Raw genomic sequence first — 18,303 nt, 5'->3', positions numbered from 1 at the left:
GCTCTGGTTGCAGCCTGCCCCACACAGACCCAGGGGGCAACCGCCTCCCTGTGCTCTCCCAGGTACAAGCAGCGGTGGGAGCCACACCTCCACAAGCCACGGCTCGGGCCCCACAGTCTGCCCCACCTGGGTAGTGCCTGCCCCTGTGTTCCCCCCCCCGCTTACACCACACCAGACTTACCAGCTGGGGGCAGCTCTCCGCGCTGCCGGCTCTGCTCCTTGCTGCTTGAGTGCTGCACTGTGGCTGCATGCAGCATGGGCCAAATTATTGGCCCCAGTTTTCTTTATATCAGTACCAATCCAATAATAGGACCGATGTATCAGTGTATCTCTATATGAAACTAACAAGGCACCATTTAAAAAAAAAAAAAAAAAAAAGAACTAACCTCTACACAGAACTTAAACATGATGGAAAGCCAACTGTTTTTTTAACAGTGTGATTTAACAAACAGACAGGTGGTTAACTCTCCTGCACCTCTGACCTTGAGAAACAAAACTCACCACAGGCTTATTTTTCTCCTTCTTCCAAAGCAGAACTGGTAAATCAATTAAGGCTTAACAAGAGATTGAATGAATTTATATGCTGTATTGTGTGATGATAGCAAAATAAGTTTATCATTGTGCCTTGCCAATTTCCCCTAGTATTGATGTTTTCTGAGCTCTGGAAATGATTCCTAATTTTTTTAAATTACAGAAAGACGGAAGGAAAGATTGTAATTACCCAAACTGGAATCAAGACTGAACAGCAGCATTTAATACAAAACAGGCCTTTTACATTGTAGTGGAAAAGAAAAGTTATACCAACAAGTGAGAGATTCTGCAAGAATCCAAGTAGTGTCAAGACAACGTGGTCTAATACAGTGATTCTCAACCAGGGTGCCCTGACACCTTGGGGTGCCTTGAGAAGCTTTTGAGAATGCTGTGGTGTACCACACGTCACCGGTAGGTGTACTCACATGATTCATAGGATAAACCAAGACTTTTCAAACAGGAATCCATGGTGTTAAAAACATCCTGCCCTGTTGTGGTCTTCTTGACTTCTTTGCGACAGAAGAATTGCTTTATTACTTTTTTGTTGTTTAAAAAAAATGAGTGAAAGCTAAGACCTTGCATTTTCTGAGGGGTGCCTTGCGTTTAATGAGAGGTTCCTCGCACCTAAAAAGATTGAGAACCACTGATCTAATAAATAACAAATGACTACATCTCTGCCCCTCTTTCCCCATCTGCAAAAATGGGAATATGAAGTGTTTGCCTATATTGTAGTTAGTGTTTTATCCAAATAAATTAGGAGAGCCAATAACTCTATTCCCTTTCCTCCCCACGTACTTACTGGCCAATTTCAGCTGGCATTTATACTCAGTCATTTCCTGTGACTGGAATGGCAAAAAGAAAGATAAAGCCTGAAGCATCCTACCAGGAGAAAAAGCTTCCCTAGTCTCTGTTAGAAATTTTCAGGAAGTTCCACCAAGAAGCATGTAGCTGTGTCAGGATTGCTAGAGAGACCTATTACTTGTTTAAACTTGTGCAGATGTTTTAAGCAAGATACCCCAGGACATTTTGAAAGGGAGAGGAATCAAGGGAGAGGGAAATCAAAGAAACATGTGGAATTTTGATTTAAAGAGCCAGACTTACACAGCAAAATCCCTACGTTAAAGAAGAAAACCCTTCTAAATTACTGGTTGGGTAAACTGCAATTAAGATATTACAGTCTTGGTTTGAAAAACAAATCTCAGTGGCAGTAAATATAGAGGAAAATGTAGTGGGGAGGCAGCTCACTGGCTCAACTTGTAGGTCAGATAATAGAACCCAGCTCAAAAGTCAGCCTTGGAGCTCTTACTACAAGTTTATTTAGTTGGTCCAATAATAAGAGAGATCAGATTTACGCAAAGAACCTTGTCTACTACAAGTCTAGCATTCCTAAGGGGAGACAAATCCATTCTGCAGTATAATAGTTGGACTAATTGGAAACTATAATAGTGCTGCTAATCATTCACACTTCCTTAATGCTTTCTACCAGAAGTTCTCCAAGCACTTTGCAAATGTTAATTATCCTCAACAGCAGCAAGAGAGTCAATGCTGAGAGGGGTTAGCTAGTGCAGTGTTTCTCAACCTTTTTAGACTCAAGGCACCCTTTGTTAGATTTAAAATGTCCTTGAAGAAAGCCAGTTTTTAGCTTTCGCTTGTTTTTCTGACTACAGAAAAATAATACACCAATTCTTCAGTTGCAAAGAACTTGGAACACAACAGGTCGACATGTTTTTTAACGCTGAATTCCTATTTGATCTCTTTGGGTTTATCTTATGAATCATGCTTGCACACATAACAGTACCAACAATTTGTAGCACGTTGCAGCACACTTGAAAGGATCTCAAGGCACCCTATGGTGCTATGGCACCCTGATTGAGAATCACTGAGCTAGTATGTATATGCACCAGTGTTCAGTACTAGATCCACCCCATATGACTTATCTGTGTTATGTATCGCTTAGGTTTCCTTCTTTTACTCATGGTGGTAGGACTTTACTTTTGGAGTAGAAGGATCTGCACTGGATGGTTTACATCGCTATAAAGCAAGTTTGGTGTGCAACATGGAAATAGCCACAACATTGGAGATGGCTGCAAATGTTACTTTATTATAATAATGACATTCAAATGGAGGGACTAGATTTTTAAAAAGTGAGATGCTTAAAAGTGACAAGGGAACTTAACCAAGCACACACTCTCCTTCTCTATCAAAACATGACTTTAACCGATACAAAAAGAAATCAGATTGATAGCACGCTTGCAGCAACTGTGTATGGCCACTGAATGTTTGCAAAGAGTATGCCTTTTGCCCAGTAGAACTTATGAAAGCAGTTTTAGATTTTTTTAAACATACGAGATGAAAAATAAATACAGTAAGGGAAGGCAATCTATTTTTAGAAGCCTTTAAACTAAACCTTTTTTGAGTTCTGGGCCACTGTAGAAATCTATTTATTTAAATACAAAAGAAGTTCACCCTTCCTTGATTCAAAACCCCATAGGTCTATGAGAGAGAGAGGAGCGGAGGGAAGAAAGTCACAATAGCTAAAAACTGGGGTTTTGCTGAGGAAATTGAGGCAGACCTGCGATTCAAAGTGGAAGTTTGTTGCCAAGCATGGACTTAATTGTCAATGGCAGAATTGAGTTATTCTAGCATAGGATAGATATAGTGCTGAGCCAGTACTGTAATGTATAGGAACGTGTTGAGAGCCACAAGTACACTCCATGAATCAATTTGGTGGCAAGGCTGTTGTCCAAACATCAAGCTATAAAAAGCTGAGTATCTGTAGCAAGTAAATACTGAATACAGGTATTTTCACCAAAATCCAATTCAAAGGCCTGCTCTTCCATTCAGGGGAGAATCAAACAGCTCAAATTTTCAATATTCAATATTAGCAATAATATTGAGCCACAGGCCAAGAATTATTCACAAAAATTATTCCATGAAAAAGCTTCAAACTGATTTGAGAAAGCTGACAGAAAATGACTGCAAACCTTCCTAGGCTAACCAATTCTTTTGTTAGGCTTCTGCAAGCTGAATTACATTCACATTACTAAAATATGTTTAGTACTAAATTCTGCCCTAAATTAAATGGCCAAAGTTCCTGCAGAAATTACTGTATTGGGGTGAGGAAGGGATTTAGTCTCTTGGTTTTACTAGATTTCATTCTACATTCACTAACATGTGTAAGCTGCTTTTTAGAGTGTACACAGGAGGATGTATGATCACCCGTTAATTATCAAGCAACAGGCTTTTGTTTTGTTTTGATCCTGGCAGTTTTACAGGGTGTGTGTGGAGATGGGTGAAGAGGGGGAATACTCTTATTTAGATCAATTATCTCTTTATTTGAAGCTCAGTGAAAGCCTCTTTTTGATACATTAAATAAATTACTGTTTTACTTTTTCACAGAACAGCAGGCAGTCACCAAACAAATGTTTTGGCTTTTACAAGGCCTTTGTGAATGTGCTGAAGGGGTAAATGAAAATGTTGAATAAAAGCCTACTGTTTTTCTAAAAAAGATACCCCCTCACCCCCCATTTGAGATGAATATTAGTGTTCCTGAATGTTCATGGCTACTCCTTTCTAACAGCCCTCTCATCTGATCATTTCTGCATGAAAATGGCAATGAATCAAATCACGGAAAGCAAAAGGGTTAAAGTTCTTGTGATCTGGATGCAAGTCAAGCATGACAGTCAATTTCCTTCTGGTGCAATCCTGTGAAGTATGGGGGTACTGTCCTTCACTCCTGTTGACTTTGTCCATTTAAAATAATACACTAATGGAGAAGGGTCAGGGGTAGGGTATTCAAACCAATTACAGCTCACTATCTGAAATCCCTGGCATGTCTGCAATGTTTCCCTCTGGATAGCTTTGTAAACTTCATTTTTGCTATAGCTATTATCCTTCAGTAGGAAGCAGCATGTAGGACAGGCAGAGTTCCCCTTAGGGACCAAATACAATGCTCTATTTCCAGCAACCTTCCAAATATCTTGAGCATGGAAACTTTCAAGAGACACAACATAAGCCTACCTATGACAGAGAAAGCTGGTGCTATAAAGTCTGTGCATTAGAAGTATAACTACATTTCTTCCATCTCCTTGAATCATATAAAACAAAAATTCCTCCTTTTTAGGTAACTAAAAGAAAAAAAATGCTTTTGTAGAGAGCTACTCAAGTAATGTAGAGCAGGGGTCGGCACGGGAGGATCCAGGATTTTATGAAGGTGGCACTGGAACAGCAACCAGCAGCACTACAGGAGAGGCAGCAGCCCCATTCCACCTCCCACCCCCACCATGATGAGAGGACCATACCAAGGGAGAAGCAGCTGCAGACTTTAAGTCCCTGAATCAGGTAATAAGGTCCTACCACCCTCATTCTCAGCTCCCCCTCCATGCTCAACAGCACTTCCCCTCCCCCATCCACTTCTGCCCAGCTCCCCCGTGCAGCCCTGGGAGCAGGAGGAGCTCCAGAGTCACTCCTGCCCTCCCCCTCACTGTGCAGCCCAGCTCAAGTAGAGCCAGGCTCAGCTGAGGACAGCAACAGCGGTGACAACAGGCAGGATCCTCCTCCCTGTGCCTGCTCCCAGGCTGGAAGGGAACAACTGAGGGGATTGGGCAGGAAGAAGGAACCCATCCCTCACCACCACTGCATCTAGGGACAGCTTCAGCAGTGGGTGGGAGAAGAGAAAATGAGAAGAGAGGGGCTGCTGAGAAAAAAGTGGAAGAGAACATAACAAGGATGGGGGAACATGGAATTCTTACCTGATTTGGGGACTTAAAAAAAGTTCCCAGACGCTACTCCACAGCATGGGAAGAGGGTGACTACGCCACAGTATCCCTTTGGATTCAACCCTGGGGGGTCAGCAACCTTTTCTAACAGTGGGCCAGTCTTTTCCACCCAGACACATCTGCAGGCTTCCAATCCCTTGTTGCCACTTCAGCCATCCCTGCTCTGTGCAGAAGGCTGCTCTCTTGCCCCCTAAGGAAGTCTCCCCTGAAAAATGAGCAGGGACAGAGGGGCAACAGGGGGCTAGTAGACTGTTAGTTAAAAGAATGGGTCTAAAAGCTAGGCGGTAGCAGGGGATCAGCATGTCATGAATAAAATGCAGAACAGATCAGACCTTCTGGCCTGTGGGCTGTAGGTTACTAATGCCTCATCTAGACTGAGGGATATGGGCTGGAGATTTCAAAAAATGCCCAGCACTCACCCTAGAGGCTGGATCCTTGTCTGCTTCCTCTTCCCCTCACAAAAAAATGCAGTGCGCACATGTTGGTGCACACATCTTCAGCACTAGAAAAAGTCAGATTTATAAAATAAAATCTGGAGAATACGGCGGTATTGCAGATGCTACAAATGAAGAGATCCAGCCCTCAATGCTATATGAATAGACCACATAAGAGGCATTGCTGCTCAGATTCATGTGCTGTCTTCATCTTCTAGTGCCCAATGTTGTTTTGATGGGGCTGTCATGGAAGAATCTACGGATGTCTTTCACATAATGCCGTCTGGATGCTGCCCCTCAATTCTAGGACACAGCTACAGCTTAAACCAGCTTGTATGTGCAGTGTTATGTTTGGAAATAAATGATCCCATGAAAGGACAAGAGTCCTGGTACCTAGATGCTGAGATACACTTGTAATGTATACATGGCTGTTCTTCATTGCTATGTTTTGACCTTTTTCAAATGAGTTTAGGGGACTGGCAGCCAGATGGATATTATAACTCTAGAGACAGAAAACCTCCTGTTAAACCACGGAACAGACATTGCATTGGCAAGGCATTGCAAACTTTCTTGAAGGCACTATAAACAACACTCAAATCTGTTGTGGAGTTACCATCTGCATGGGTCACAGGCCTGGTTCAGTCCCCACAGCTCATTTAATCTTGTGGCCACTGTGGAGGCTAAATAAAGGTACCTTTTAACATATGTGCCTGTTTGCTAGGATCTGGCCTGAGACCAGTGTAGAACCTACCTGACAGATGAAGCCAGTAGACGAACACTGCCGGACCCACAAGCTGAATTTCCGCTTTTTCCTTTTGCGTAGCTCTCTCTCTGTGCATGTGGCAATGAAGATTGGGTCTTCATCAATCAGTGGCTCATGAAGTACCTGTGAGCAAAATGGGTACATTACTTTTGTAAGGAACTGTGCTGCATATGCTTCTGAATTAATATAGTTTCAAAGTTGGTAGGGTATAGTTCATAGTTTCATATGATCTGTGTTGTGATTGCATTTGCCACTCTACATGAGAAAATGCTACTTCGTAGTCCTTCCCTCTAGCTCAAGTCAAAACACACACAAAGGGGCCAAAGGGAATGATCTAGTGAGCAACCTAAGGATCGAAGGGAAACTGGGTGACAGCGACCACTAGATGATTGTTTTCCCCATCTACCGTATGTCAGGGAAATTGACCAGTAAAGTAGAAATCCTTGATTTTGGGAAAGCTGACTTCCATAAGCTTAGGGGACTGGTTGGTGAGGCCCTGTGGGACCATGGTCCAATGAGGACAGGGGTAGAAGAAGAGTGGGTGTTCCTCAAGGAAACAATCCTAAAAGCTCAAAGGAAGTCCATTCCCATTCGTAAAAAAGGCAGCAAAATGGCTGGGAGACCCCCTTGGCTCAACAGAGGAGTCATGGACCTCCTGAAATTAAAAAAAGAAGCCTAGGAAGGATTGAAGTCAGGAATAACTACCAAAGAGAAGTACTTAGCAAAAGCACAAACTGAATACAGATTGGCAACCGGAATCAAGGACAACAAAAAGTCCTTCTTTAGATATTTAGGAAGTCAGAGAGAAAAAAAAAAAGGAACCATAGGGCCCCTAATTAATAAAATGGAATGGCTGTTGCTTGACAGGATACAGGATGATCATGGTGGGGGTGACCACACCCCCATAGTTGGCATCGATCTTGCAGGGGAGCACCTACAAAGGCTAAATATCTACAAGCCAGCAGGACCAGATGAACTATACCCAAGGGGGCTAAAAAAACTAGCCAATGTCATCATGCACCCGATGGCAAAGTTATTTGAAGATTTGTGGCACTTGGGAAAGATCCCAGAAGATTTGAAGAAGGCCAGTGTGGTACCTAGCTTTAAGAAAGGGAGAAAGGAGGACCCGGGAAATTGCAGGTCAGTCAGTTTGACCTCAATCCCTGGTAAAATCCTGGAGAAAATTATCAAAGAATCCATTACAGACAGGCTAGCAGAAGGCAGTATTCTGAAGGATAGCCAACATGGCTCCATTATGGGCAGGTCATGCCAAACCAACCTCATTTCCTTCTATGATCAGGTTACACACCACCTGGATGGGGGAAATTATATTGATGTTATATACCTGGACTTCAAAAAGGCCTTTCACCTGGTCTCCCATGAAGTCCTCATGAAAAAAATTGGAAAAAAATGTGGCCTTGACTACTTTACGGCCTAGTGGCTACGTAACTGCTTCGTGGTAGGACCCAGAGAGTATTGATTGATAGAACCGAGTCATCATGGCGGAGGGTGACCAGTGGTGTCCCTCAGGGTTCAGCACTCAGACCAGCGCTTTTTAACATGCTGATCAATTATTTGGATTCGGGTAATAAAAGCAAACTAGCAAAGTTTGCTGACAACACCAAACTATGGGGTAGCATGGTCATGCTTGAAGGCAGGCTGGCAATCCAGGCTGACCTGGACATACTCACGAGGTGGGCGGACCTCAACCTGATGTTGTTTAATATGGAGAAATGCAAAATGTTCCATCTGGGGAGAAATAATCCACAACACTTACAGGCTCGGCAGTGCTACACTTGCTAGCACCACATCTAAACGAAACCTGGGTGTCCCAATAGACAATAAAATGAACATGAGCCACCAATGCAGTGCCATAGCTGACAGAGCTAATCAAACACTGGCATGCATCTACCGAGGCATCTTGAGCAAGGCCAAGGATGTCATCCTCCCGCTCTACTTGGCCTTGATGAGACTGCAGCTGGAGTTCTGCGTTCAGGTCTGGGCACTGCACTTCAGGAAGGGTGTGGAGTAGTTTGAGAGAGTCCAAAGGAGGGCCATGCGCATGATTAGAGGCCTTGAGACCAGGTCATATGAGGAGAGGCTGAAAGACTTGGGACTGTTCAGCCTGGAGAAGAGAAGACTCAGTGGAGACTTGGTGGCAGCCTATAAGTATATCAAAGGTGTACATCAGGGCCAGGAGAGAACAAGAAATAATGGGCACAAGCTGACTGAGGATCGCTTCAGGCTAGACATAAGGAAAAACTTTACAAGTCAAGTAACGAGGACTTAGAACAGGCTCCCCACGGAGGTGGTACAGTCACCCACCCTGGTGATCTTTAAAAAGCATCTTGACACCCATCTTGTTGGGGGTCATTTGATTCTAACAGTCTTTTCTGCCCAAGTGGAGGGGGACTGGGCCTGATGATCTGTAAGGTCCCTTCCAGCACCTAGCATCTATGAAACTATGAAACAAATGTTGATAACTACACTAAAAGTGTAGTGTGAAAGTACTAAGGCACAATGCGCTTAGGGAATGTGTTTCTCATTCTAGTCACCTGAGAGTCAGTTCAGAACCATAAGTGGCCCTACTACAAACAAACAAACATCCTTCACCCTCTTCTGGGGCTTCATATGTTTCCAAAATCTTTGGCAGGCATCCTACTTGCAGGCCCAAGCCCGGAGACTTGGTTTGGATGTCCCCGAATTTTGCTTGCCCTCAGCCATAAGGCCCCAAGGTCAAGCCAGGGAGAAGTCTCATTTCCATAAAGGGGACTTAAAGGCAAGACCTTCCCACTCCAGCAGCAAAGTGCGAGGTTTACTATACATTACCTTGGAAGATACTATCCCCATGCCAGGAGAGTAGCTCTCCCTGGTGCGGCTAGAAAGACCACCTCTGTGGTCACAGTGTTTCCCTTGCCGAGTAAGCATAGACTACGCTTGATCTGGGCCAAAACAGCTGCACAAATCTTTTATTACGGGATGGCAAACAGCTAATCCTAGTTACCAAATACAAGTGTCTGTCTGCTTTAGCAATCATTTTTTAAATGATGGCGACTCTATCGCTGCCCTACTATCTCTTACTATTTTTTCCAGTCAAGTCACTCTTACTTCTGGTCTCATCACATGGGCTTCCTTGCCCATCCATTTCTTCTTTCTGTTTACATTGGCCTTCTTTGATCTGTTTGTTCTGTATTAAGGTTGAGTTCTCCAGAGCTTCCCAGTACAAAGGTATCCTTGTCATTATGGGTCTCAGGTGTTTCAAATGCAAACATGCCTAGTTGTGTACCTACCAAGTCAGGCAAACAGTTACACAGGGGTGGATCCAAAGTCCACTGAAGTGGGTGCAAAGACATTTGTTGCTCTGAATGGATCCTGCATCTGCAGCTACTTAACTTGTGTTCCTAACTTACAGGCACCCAATGATGAAAGTCAGGGGAATTTCCTGCCATTTTGCTGCTGCACTGAGGATGGATGCTCTATGCACGTACAGAAGCATGTCACACCAGTGTTTAGAGCAGGAGTGGGCAAAATGCGGCCCGGGGGCCAGATGTGGCCTGCCAGGACATTCTATCTGGCCCATGGGGCCCTTAAAAAAATTTAGAAAATTAATATTAATCTGCCCTGGGTTGCTTGTCATGCGGCCGTTGATGGCTTGCTGAAACTCAGTAAGCGGCCCTCTGCCCAAAATAATTGCCTGCCCCTGGGTTAGAGTCACTCACAGGCAGCTGTTTGCCTCTCAGATGTGAGAAGGTGTTAAAACAGCAGTCCTTCGACTTGGAGCAGACGTACATGCCCTCTATATGGTGGTGGCTGCTGTACACTTTCATGTGTACACACTCCAGCTCTTAAGGCTCATGACACATTCACAGGACTATTCAAGCGTACGCATTTACATACAGCAATGTAGCTACAGGTATACAAAATCTGCTTGTTACTGAAGCTGAGAGGGCCAGGATACCTCCTGCATTGCTATGCCATCTGGACAGAACCCTCTTCCTCCTTTTAAAATTACAATTTAATTAAAAGTTTTGCATTTCTACAGCTCCTCACATTTGAATATCTCAAACCACTTCGCAAACATGTAATAAGCTTCAACTCTTCCCTGCTGCTTTCTCCTTTGTAGGGGTAGGGCAGCATACCCCAGCTACCTGAAAAGAGGGAGTTGCATAACTACCAGGAAGCTGCTCTGCTCTCAGGATGCCCCTCTTTTTCCTTGTGAGACCCAGGTTGTGTTGCAGCTTGGTCACTATCTGCCTCCTCCCCAGTAAGGGAAAGCAGTGCATCCTGGCTACTTATAGGGCCAGGACTGCACCAACAATATCTGTAGAGCTCTACTATTTTTTCGTAAGTGTGTCCATCTTCCACTGCCCATGACTGTCAGCACATCCCTCTTCTGCATCAACATATCCACCTTCCTCCTTATATATCTCCATTTCTCTGTCACCCTCAATCTTCCACCAGCAAGGCCTGCTCCTCCTCTCTGCATCCTGATCTTCCTGCTTCTCCCAACAGCTAAATCCTAAATTCACATTGTACCCACCTCACCTCTGGAGACATTTGCCCTAACATTCTCCTCCTTCCATCCTCATGCTTCCACCTCTCCCATTTTCTGGTGCAACCCTTTCTAACTTCACATTCAATCAATCCCCTGACTGTCTCTGGAGTGCCCAGGCCACTGATAGTGGATCCCAGATGTTCACAGGCCTGGTATATCTCACTCCCTCTGGCTCCTGGCTCTCAGACCTGGATCATTTCATCTGACACTGCCTATGCAGCTGCTCTCTTATGCTACCTCCAGTGGATCAGTCATGGAGAGAGCTGGGCTTCCCCCTTTCCATTCCTTTTCCTGCCTCCCCCTTCTCTCTTTTGAGCCACATGTGCATCTGACTTCTGTAGTGCCATTGTCTGCCACTCACCCACATCCTCTGCACTGTGCTCTCTGACTCCAACTCCTAGCTCCATCTCCTACCCTTCAGAATCTCTCAAAGGTATCCATTTTGGCTTCAGCTTTCCTGCTAGTGACCAGACGACCACTCAGTTGCAGGACTCCTCACACTTACTTCATCTGACCTGCCACCTGGGTTCAAGCCCTGACACTCCACACCTTCTTGATCTTTAGCAAGCGCTGCCACCTTCGTGCCAAGTTTTCCCTCACTGTCTGACATGTATTCTTTCAATGGCCCATAAGTGCCCACCCCTATGTCCTGGCATTCAGCTTACAATCCATCAACACTGACAGCTTGTCATCTGCTCTCAACCCTCGCCATTTGTAGTGTCTGGTTCTCTCCATGCATCTCTCCATCCTTCCATCTTTGCCCTCCCCACCACCCATATCACAGAGTCCATCCTGCCCATCCCCATCTGCTACTTACCTCCAACCCTGCTTTTGTTCTGTGGTACATCCCTGGTGGAAATTCTGCAACCATACTGACCTCCTCCGCTAAAAACTCACTCTCCCCTTTCAGTCCTACTATCCTCCTGGCTACACCACTCTAACTTTCAGACTCTGAGCACTGGAGAATCTCCCTGAAAATATCTGCCAAGCTATTATCCTCCTAAAAACCCTGTTAAGCCTACACAACTTTGAGAGTGACTGGGCAGTAGTCATAACACACAAGCCCTCTGTCACACCCATCAATATTGCCTCATTGTTTCCTGGTGCTTCCTTCACCTTCCCTATCAGTCTCTTGTTTCTGGTCTTATACTTGAATGCTCCCTGCACCAGAAAGCTAACAAATTCTGAGAGCTGTTTGCCCAGTGCATCTGCAAATTAAAGACAGGCTTTTCTTAAAAGCAAAAGAAGGTAGGGATTTGATTGTTTCTTTATTTTTCTGTTGTTATACTTTAAAACTAGCTATTGCTTAATACTGTGAAGCATTTGTAACAAAGGAATGGAGGTGGGGGAGGAAGAAACATTCAAATCCAAACAGCTCAACAGTACTCCTGTGCTGCTCACAGCTAACACAAATACCTTGTTAACAAGTGGCCAAATAAGGGCTCATGCTTCTTGAGCGTAAGCCCGAATCCTGTCCCTATTGTCAACAGGGAGGCCTGAGGCAGCAGGGAATGTGACATTGTGACAAATGCTGCAGGCCTGGGTAACTTGGGATTTAATACCATACATTTTTTTTAGAGTGCCCCTTCAGATGTCTTCCTGCCTTCAAGCTACACAGCATCATAGCCATTCCTAAAGTTACTAGCACCTAGGGGATAAACAGAGGAAGCACCTATCCCAATGCTCAAGCCTCCAAATCCCTCTCTTTCCTTTTTCCAGATAAAAGCGGCAACCTATTTGCTGGGAAGCAATGGAAAGCTGTGAACATTCCTCTGTCCTTCAAAAAGAGTACTCTACTACTCTTTGGTTAAAACAATAGCTGAAGCCAGAGGAGCTATTCAGCTACAAGCCACAGATCTCATAACTTCTGGGAAATGAGGATTTCCTTCTGTGTGTTGTATACTTGGTTCATCATTAGGGCTAGGGACAGAAGTTACACATGAACTGGTTTAAGTGATCAGAAACTGGTCAGTGTGCATAAACCAGTTTCAAAACAGCTGAAACTGATTTAAGATAAACCTGGTTGAATGTATTATCAGACTTAGCTGATTTAGTTCAAACCGGTTTATGAAACTTCGGTCCCAGACCCCTTCCTGGTTCAAGTTAAATCTCAGTCCCCCAGCATCCCAGCATGCTTTGCAGCCCTGAGCTGGGCTGTGTTGTGTGCTCCAGAGAGCAGGGCTGGCCCCACCCCTCTGCTCCCTAGCTGGAGTAGTGAGGGCTGGGTCACTGGCTTCACTGGCTGGCTCACTGTCATCCTCCCCACCCCCCCGGTAAGCCACTGCTGGAATTTGGGTCCAGGAAGGGGGGTTAAACTTCCCTTCCCCCAAGTGCAGAGCTGCCTTGTCCTGATTACTTACTGCTGGCTGTGACTGTGAACTATGAATCCCAGAAGCATCTAGAAACAGGAAGAGGAAGTGATAAGCATCCCTGCAGAGTCCTGCTGCTATGATTCTGGACTGCAAATCCCAGAGATCTAAAGGACAGTGGGAAAAGGGAGCAAACACAGCCCATGCTGGCTATCTGCTAGAAAGCCATGCTGTAGCACCCTCTGGCTTGAGTCACTGAAGGCATGTCGCTGCATTTCCTGAATCAAAAGTAAATGTCTGTTCATTTGCTTATTGGTTCAGTTTTTGCAGCTTAAACTAATCTGCAAAGACTAAATCAATTCAGCCTCAGGCTTTCTGACTGTCTGTGCTTAGCCTTGATGACTACCTTAGATTGCTACTTTTGCTTACTTCATTCTGAAATACTGGGATTGCTCTCACCTCTACCACATACTTTTTGTGAACTTCTTTTGCAAGAGGTTTCCATATCACAAGCGCTACGGCACATAAAACCATCTAGTTCTCATTTTTAAGAGGATTCCTATCTGGATTTCAAGACAGAAACAGACCTTTAGCAAAAGCCAACCATAAACACAGGCGTTTAGGGGAGCTTACTGGTTTTCATTATAAATATGGATGCCCCTGGATGACAGCAGTAATCTGTCCCAGGACTTTTAGGTATGAGCTATTGCATTTTGAGTTAAAGAAAAAAAGCTTCCCAATACCCATGCTATATCAGATTATAATTTATGTGTGAACTAGCCACAAATTAAGCTAACAAAGCACTACACAGTTACCATATATGGCCCCTCCCCCCAGTTTGGGGATACTGCATCAAAATCTAGATTTTAAAAAATTACAGCTTGGGTACAATTTTCTGTTAAAAGTTTTCCAGTGAAATCAAAACCAGTGGACACTGACTACTTGGACTGCCTCTACAGCAACAAACCATCCAGAAAAAAAAGTGTCAGAATGGTGGCTACAATAGCCTCTGTGCACAGAACAGTTTCTCAAGGCTCCCAAGAATCCTTGATAAAAGTTAGCATTCAACTTTTATCATCATAAATGATATATGTAGCATCATAGCTACAGATCTGACAAATCCAACGGCCGACCAGCGTGAGCCTTTCCTAGCCATTTTTCTTCACAAATACTAATCTGATTGCACAGAAATTTTCCCCTGGGCATTATATTCTGGCACTATATTTGACATAGCATATTCCCTGCACTCTGAGAAATGTGTAGGGTTAGAGGTTTTCCCTGTTGCCTCAGGCAACTTGCAATGTCTCTTGAGATGCTGGAGAAAAACCCTATTGATTCCACTGAGAATGAGAGCACTTGGGACGTGTTAGGATCAGATCAGGGACATCCTCCAGTAGGACACCTATTCTCCTAACTGCTGAACTATTTTTAGTGGCAGAATTAAAAACTCTGTCTCCTCTAGTTATGTCTGATGCAGTGCTTTGATGTCTGGTGTTCAGCTTGATCCACCTCAAGGATGCTTTATAAAAATGCCAACATGACGCCTGAAAAGGGAGCACAGTTTGATTGTCCTTTAAAAACAGTCCCCCTGGAAAAACCACACACACACATGCACATGACCCAGAGGGATCCAGACATTTAGTCACTGTAAAGATAGCACAGATTATTTTAGCATGTTGGTTCAAGCCACGTGTGGTAGGGGAGGGGGATATGTAACATACAATTCATATTGTACTCCAATAGGATTTGAACTTTTAAAGTGTCCCACGGGAGTCCAATCTTATGGGGGTTTACTTCAGATTATGTAAAATCTTCACCCCTAATACAGCAACATTAACACAAATAAGGATTAGACCCACATCTATCCTAAGGAACACCTTAATTCTGACAGCCTTTCCTTGCCATTTTGCTCTTGCAGAAATGTCACCAGAATTTTTTTCCACAACCTGATGAGAAGGTGCTTGCCTTGTTCCTCCTACCTCAAATCTACTTAAATTTGGACTGCAAGTGACTGTACTGTCCTAAATTTTATACCCATACTGATTTGCTGGCTTTCTCCTCCTCCTCTTCCACAAAGTAGGCAAGTCTCCATTTACTACTATGCTCTACCTGTTTTTAGCTGCACATCCATAGAAGCATTGCCATACCAGATCAGGTCTATCTAGTCTAGTATTGTGTCTCTAGTCATGGCTAACAGCTCACTTTTCAGAGGACTGTCCTTTATCTTTTCTAATATACCAGGGTGTGTAGTTATATAGCAAGGGTTGGGCAGATAAGAAGGGCTGTCCTTTGCTGATCTCTGTATCAGATCAGCTTACAACCTGAAAGTATGAACATGGTCAAAAAGTATACAGAGGAAAAATTCAGATTGCATGTGTTTTGCTGCCCTTCCCATTTCAGATTTTTGAAAGAGGTAAGTATCTTCCCACAGAATTGGTGCTATTTTAACATTCTGTGCAATGGGTGGAGGTGCAAAGGACAGTTGTTTAACTAGTCATACACTATATTTCCTTGTTCTCCTCAACTCATTTTGTTATCATATTATTCAGCTATAGTCAGACAAATATCATCATGCATGTCTATGCTCAGTTCCTCAGTATCATATGATTTTTGTTCAGTGCCAGAAGTCTAAAGTCCCTTCCTGGGGTTCTGAAAAATTCACCTGGCTTCTGCCTCTGACACTTTACTGACAGTTTTGTTGGAGGTGTTATGAAGGGCAGTGCTCATAAGAGTAAGCACATTTTAATCACATTTAGTCTTCATGTGTAATTAATGTGCCAGAATTTTCTGCACAGAAAATTCAGGTGCATTAAACTAGACCCCAGCATGCATCTGAACATGCGTCCATCAGGAGCACATTTGGTCCTGAAGGGAACAATTCAGTTTACGGCTGTTCCTGTCCTGCTCTGCTCCTCCCTGCAGCAGCCAAGGGGGCTCCAGGTTCCCCTCCAAGTGCCAGCCCAGGGCTGGCAGGGGGCACAGGGGCTGATCTCAATCTCTACAGGGTGGGGGAAAACTGTCCTGGCTGCCAGGCAGTTGCCTCCCAGCCATGTGGAGATGGAGACTGTGCTGATTTCCACGTGTCTGGGAGGCAGCTGGGACAGGGATGGGTCCCAATCTTTATGTGGCTGGAAGGCAGTTTCCCACCAAGTCGGGACATCTTTCCCAGCCATGTGGAGATCAGGACAGGTCCTGATCTCCATGTGGCTAGGAGGTAGTGTCAGCCAAGCCGGGACAGATCTCCCTACTCCCTGTGACCCCTACTGCCTAGGCTGACCAGAAGCAATTTGCTCCCGGTCAGTATCTACACACGTACTTTAGTGCATTAATTTAATGAGCTGATTTTTAGTACCTGTATTTACAGGTATTAGAAAATGGAACATTAGACTAATCTACTTCATGGTAATAGCTGTGTATGTGTAGATGCTGATGCTTTAATGCGCATTAGATTAGTCTAATGCATGGTAAAGAGTCTCATGTAAACACATCCAGTAAAAATCAACTGAAAAAGATTAAACCCCGAATGGCTGAGCTTTTCTTTCAAGAGCTGAAAGTGCCCCACAACATTTGGGTTCCTGTTAAAGAAGGCAAACACCTTATGTAGGACAGAGCCATTTTTGTTCAGCAGTAGTTAAAGGATGGTGTGTCTTCATAGCATAATATGGTTGCCTATAGGCATGACAGTTTCACTATTACTCCTTACTGGTACGTAACCTAGTCATACCATACTTACATTTTTTTACAGCCAAAAAAGGCAACTCTTACCTGGGTTTGAGAAGGTCTAAAAGTAGAGTCGAAGCCATTCTGTAAGGAGTCCAGAAACGGCTGGATTTTGTAGAGGCCATGCGTTGTCTGGCTGGAGCGAAAGGCCACAATGTGGAAGTACTTCAGGATCTTCTCAAACCGGGTCTGTGTCATGATAAGTGCTATGCTCTTGTTGCTGTAGAATCCACTGCTCCAGATGCTGAGGACAGACTCACAGTGGTGAATGCTCGTTGATATCATGTAGCCTAGGAAGGCTTTCATTTCGGTTAGTGTGACGTCCACCCAAGCATCATCACTGCCAAATCTCTCCTGGTACTTCTTGGCATACATATTGGTTTGCACCACCATGTTCTTTAGTACATTGTCAGGGACAAATAGCTGAAAAAAGTCCATGACACTGGCAGTTGGAGACATTTTACGGGTTGGACCTAGAACAAAAGTGGAACAAAAATCTTATTTTTGATGAGTTCTTCATTGCAGCAGCAAAAATGATAGCTAATCAATCTCATTTCAATCAGTTCCCCTCACCTCAGTAGCACAGCAAGACTGAACTAAAGTCTCGAAGTCCTATTATTTAGAGTTTTATAAACAGCTTCCAAGGAAAAGCGCTCTCAGAACCTACCACACCTCCTTGCCCCACTGCACAACCTCCACATATCCATAGATTGGGTTTTCTATTTCAGTCCTTTGACCAGGTAGATAAAACATTCTTACTCTTTTCCAAAGGTTAATCAGTCCCTCAAACCTCCTCATCCCCCAGATAACTGTTGTTGCTCCTTTGAATTCTGCCCAGTTTGTCAGTGCCTGCTAGATTAAGGTGGTGTCTCAAATGCCATAATCCAAGATCAAGCATACAGCCATGCTACATGACAGGATTCTCCTACAATTAAAACTTGAATTCACTTTGTCACACTGGATTTCAAAGTCTCCTCCAACTACTGCCCCCACCAGCCTTGCAACTCTCAAGTTACCTCTTTGCCAGTGCATGTAACCAGCATGATTTTTATGTATGGTTGTTTATGTTGCACTATTCAGCATCCTGTTTTAAGACCTGATCCTGCACCCTCAAATCTAAGTAACATTGGCTTTTGATTCCAGGGACAATCAGAGAGGTCTATTACAAATTAGAGCACCCTTTGGAAAAAGCATTACATTATATACATTTTTT

At 44.0% G+C, this 18,303-nt stretch overlaps 1 protein-coding gene across 1 annotated transcript in view; it reads right to left on the bottom strand.

Moving 5' to 3' along the window:
- Nucleotides 1-18,303, bottom strand: part of PGBD5 (piggyBac transposable element derived 5) — a 101,343-nt gene that overhangs the window by 37,458 nt on the left and 45,582 nt on the right. The window contains exons 2-3 of the mRNA XM_006267911.4: nt 17,136-17,563; nt 6,495-6,629 (exon numbers count right to left, since the gene is read on the bottom strand). Coding sequence (XP_006267973.3) covers nt 6,495-6,629; nt 17,136-17,563 — 563 coding nt within the window. The remainder of the gene's footprint in view (nt 1-6,494; nt 6,630-17,135; nt 17,564-18,303) is intronic.

The sequence above is a fragment of the Alligator mississippiensis genome, chromosome 1, assembly GCF_030867095.1.
Source record: "Alligator mississippiensis isolate rAllMis1 chromosome 1, rAllMis1, whole genome shotgun sequence".
Taxonomy (NCBI): Eukaryota; Metazoa; Chordata; order Crocodylia; family Alligatoridae; genus Alligator; species Alligator mississippiensis.
Note: the sequence above shows the minus strand (reverse complement) of the source record. Positions and strands in the feature narration are given on the sequence as shown.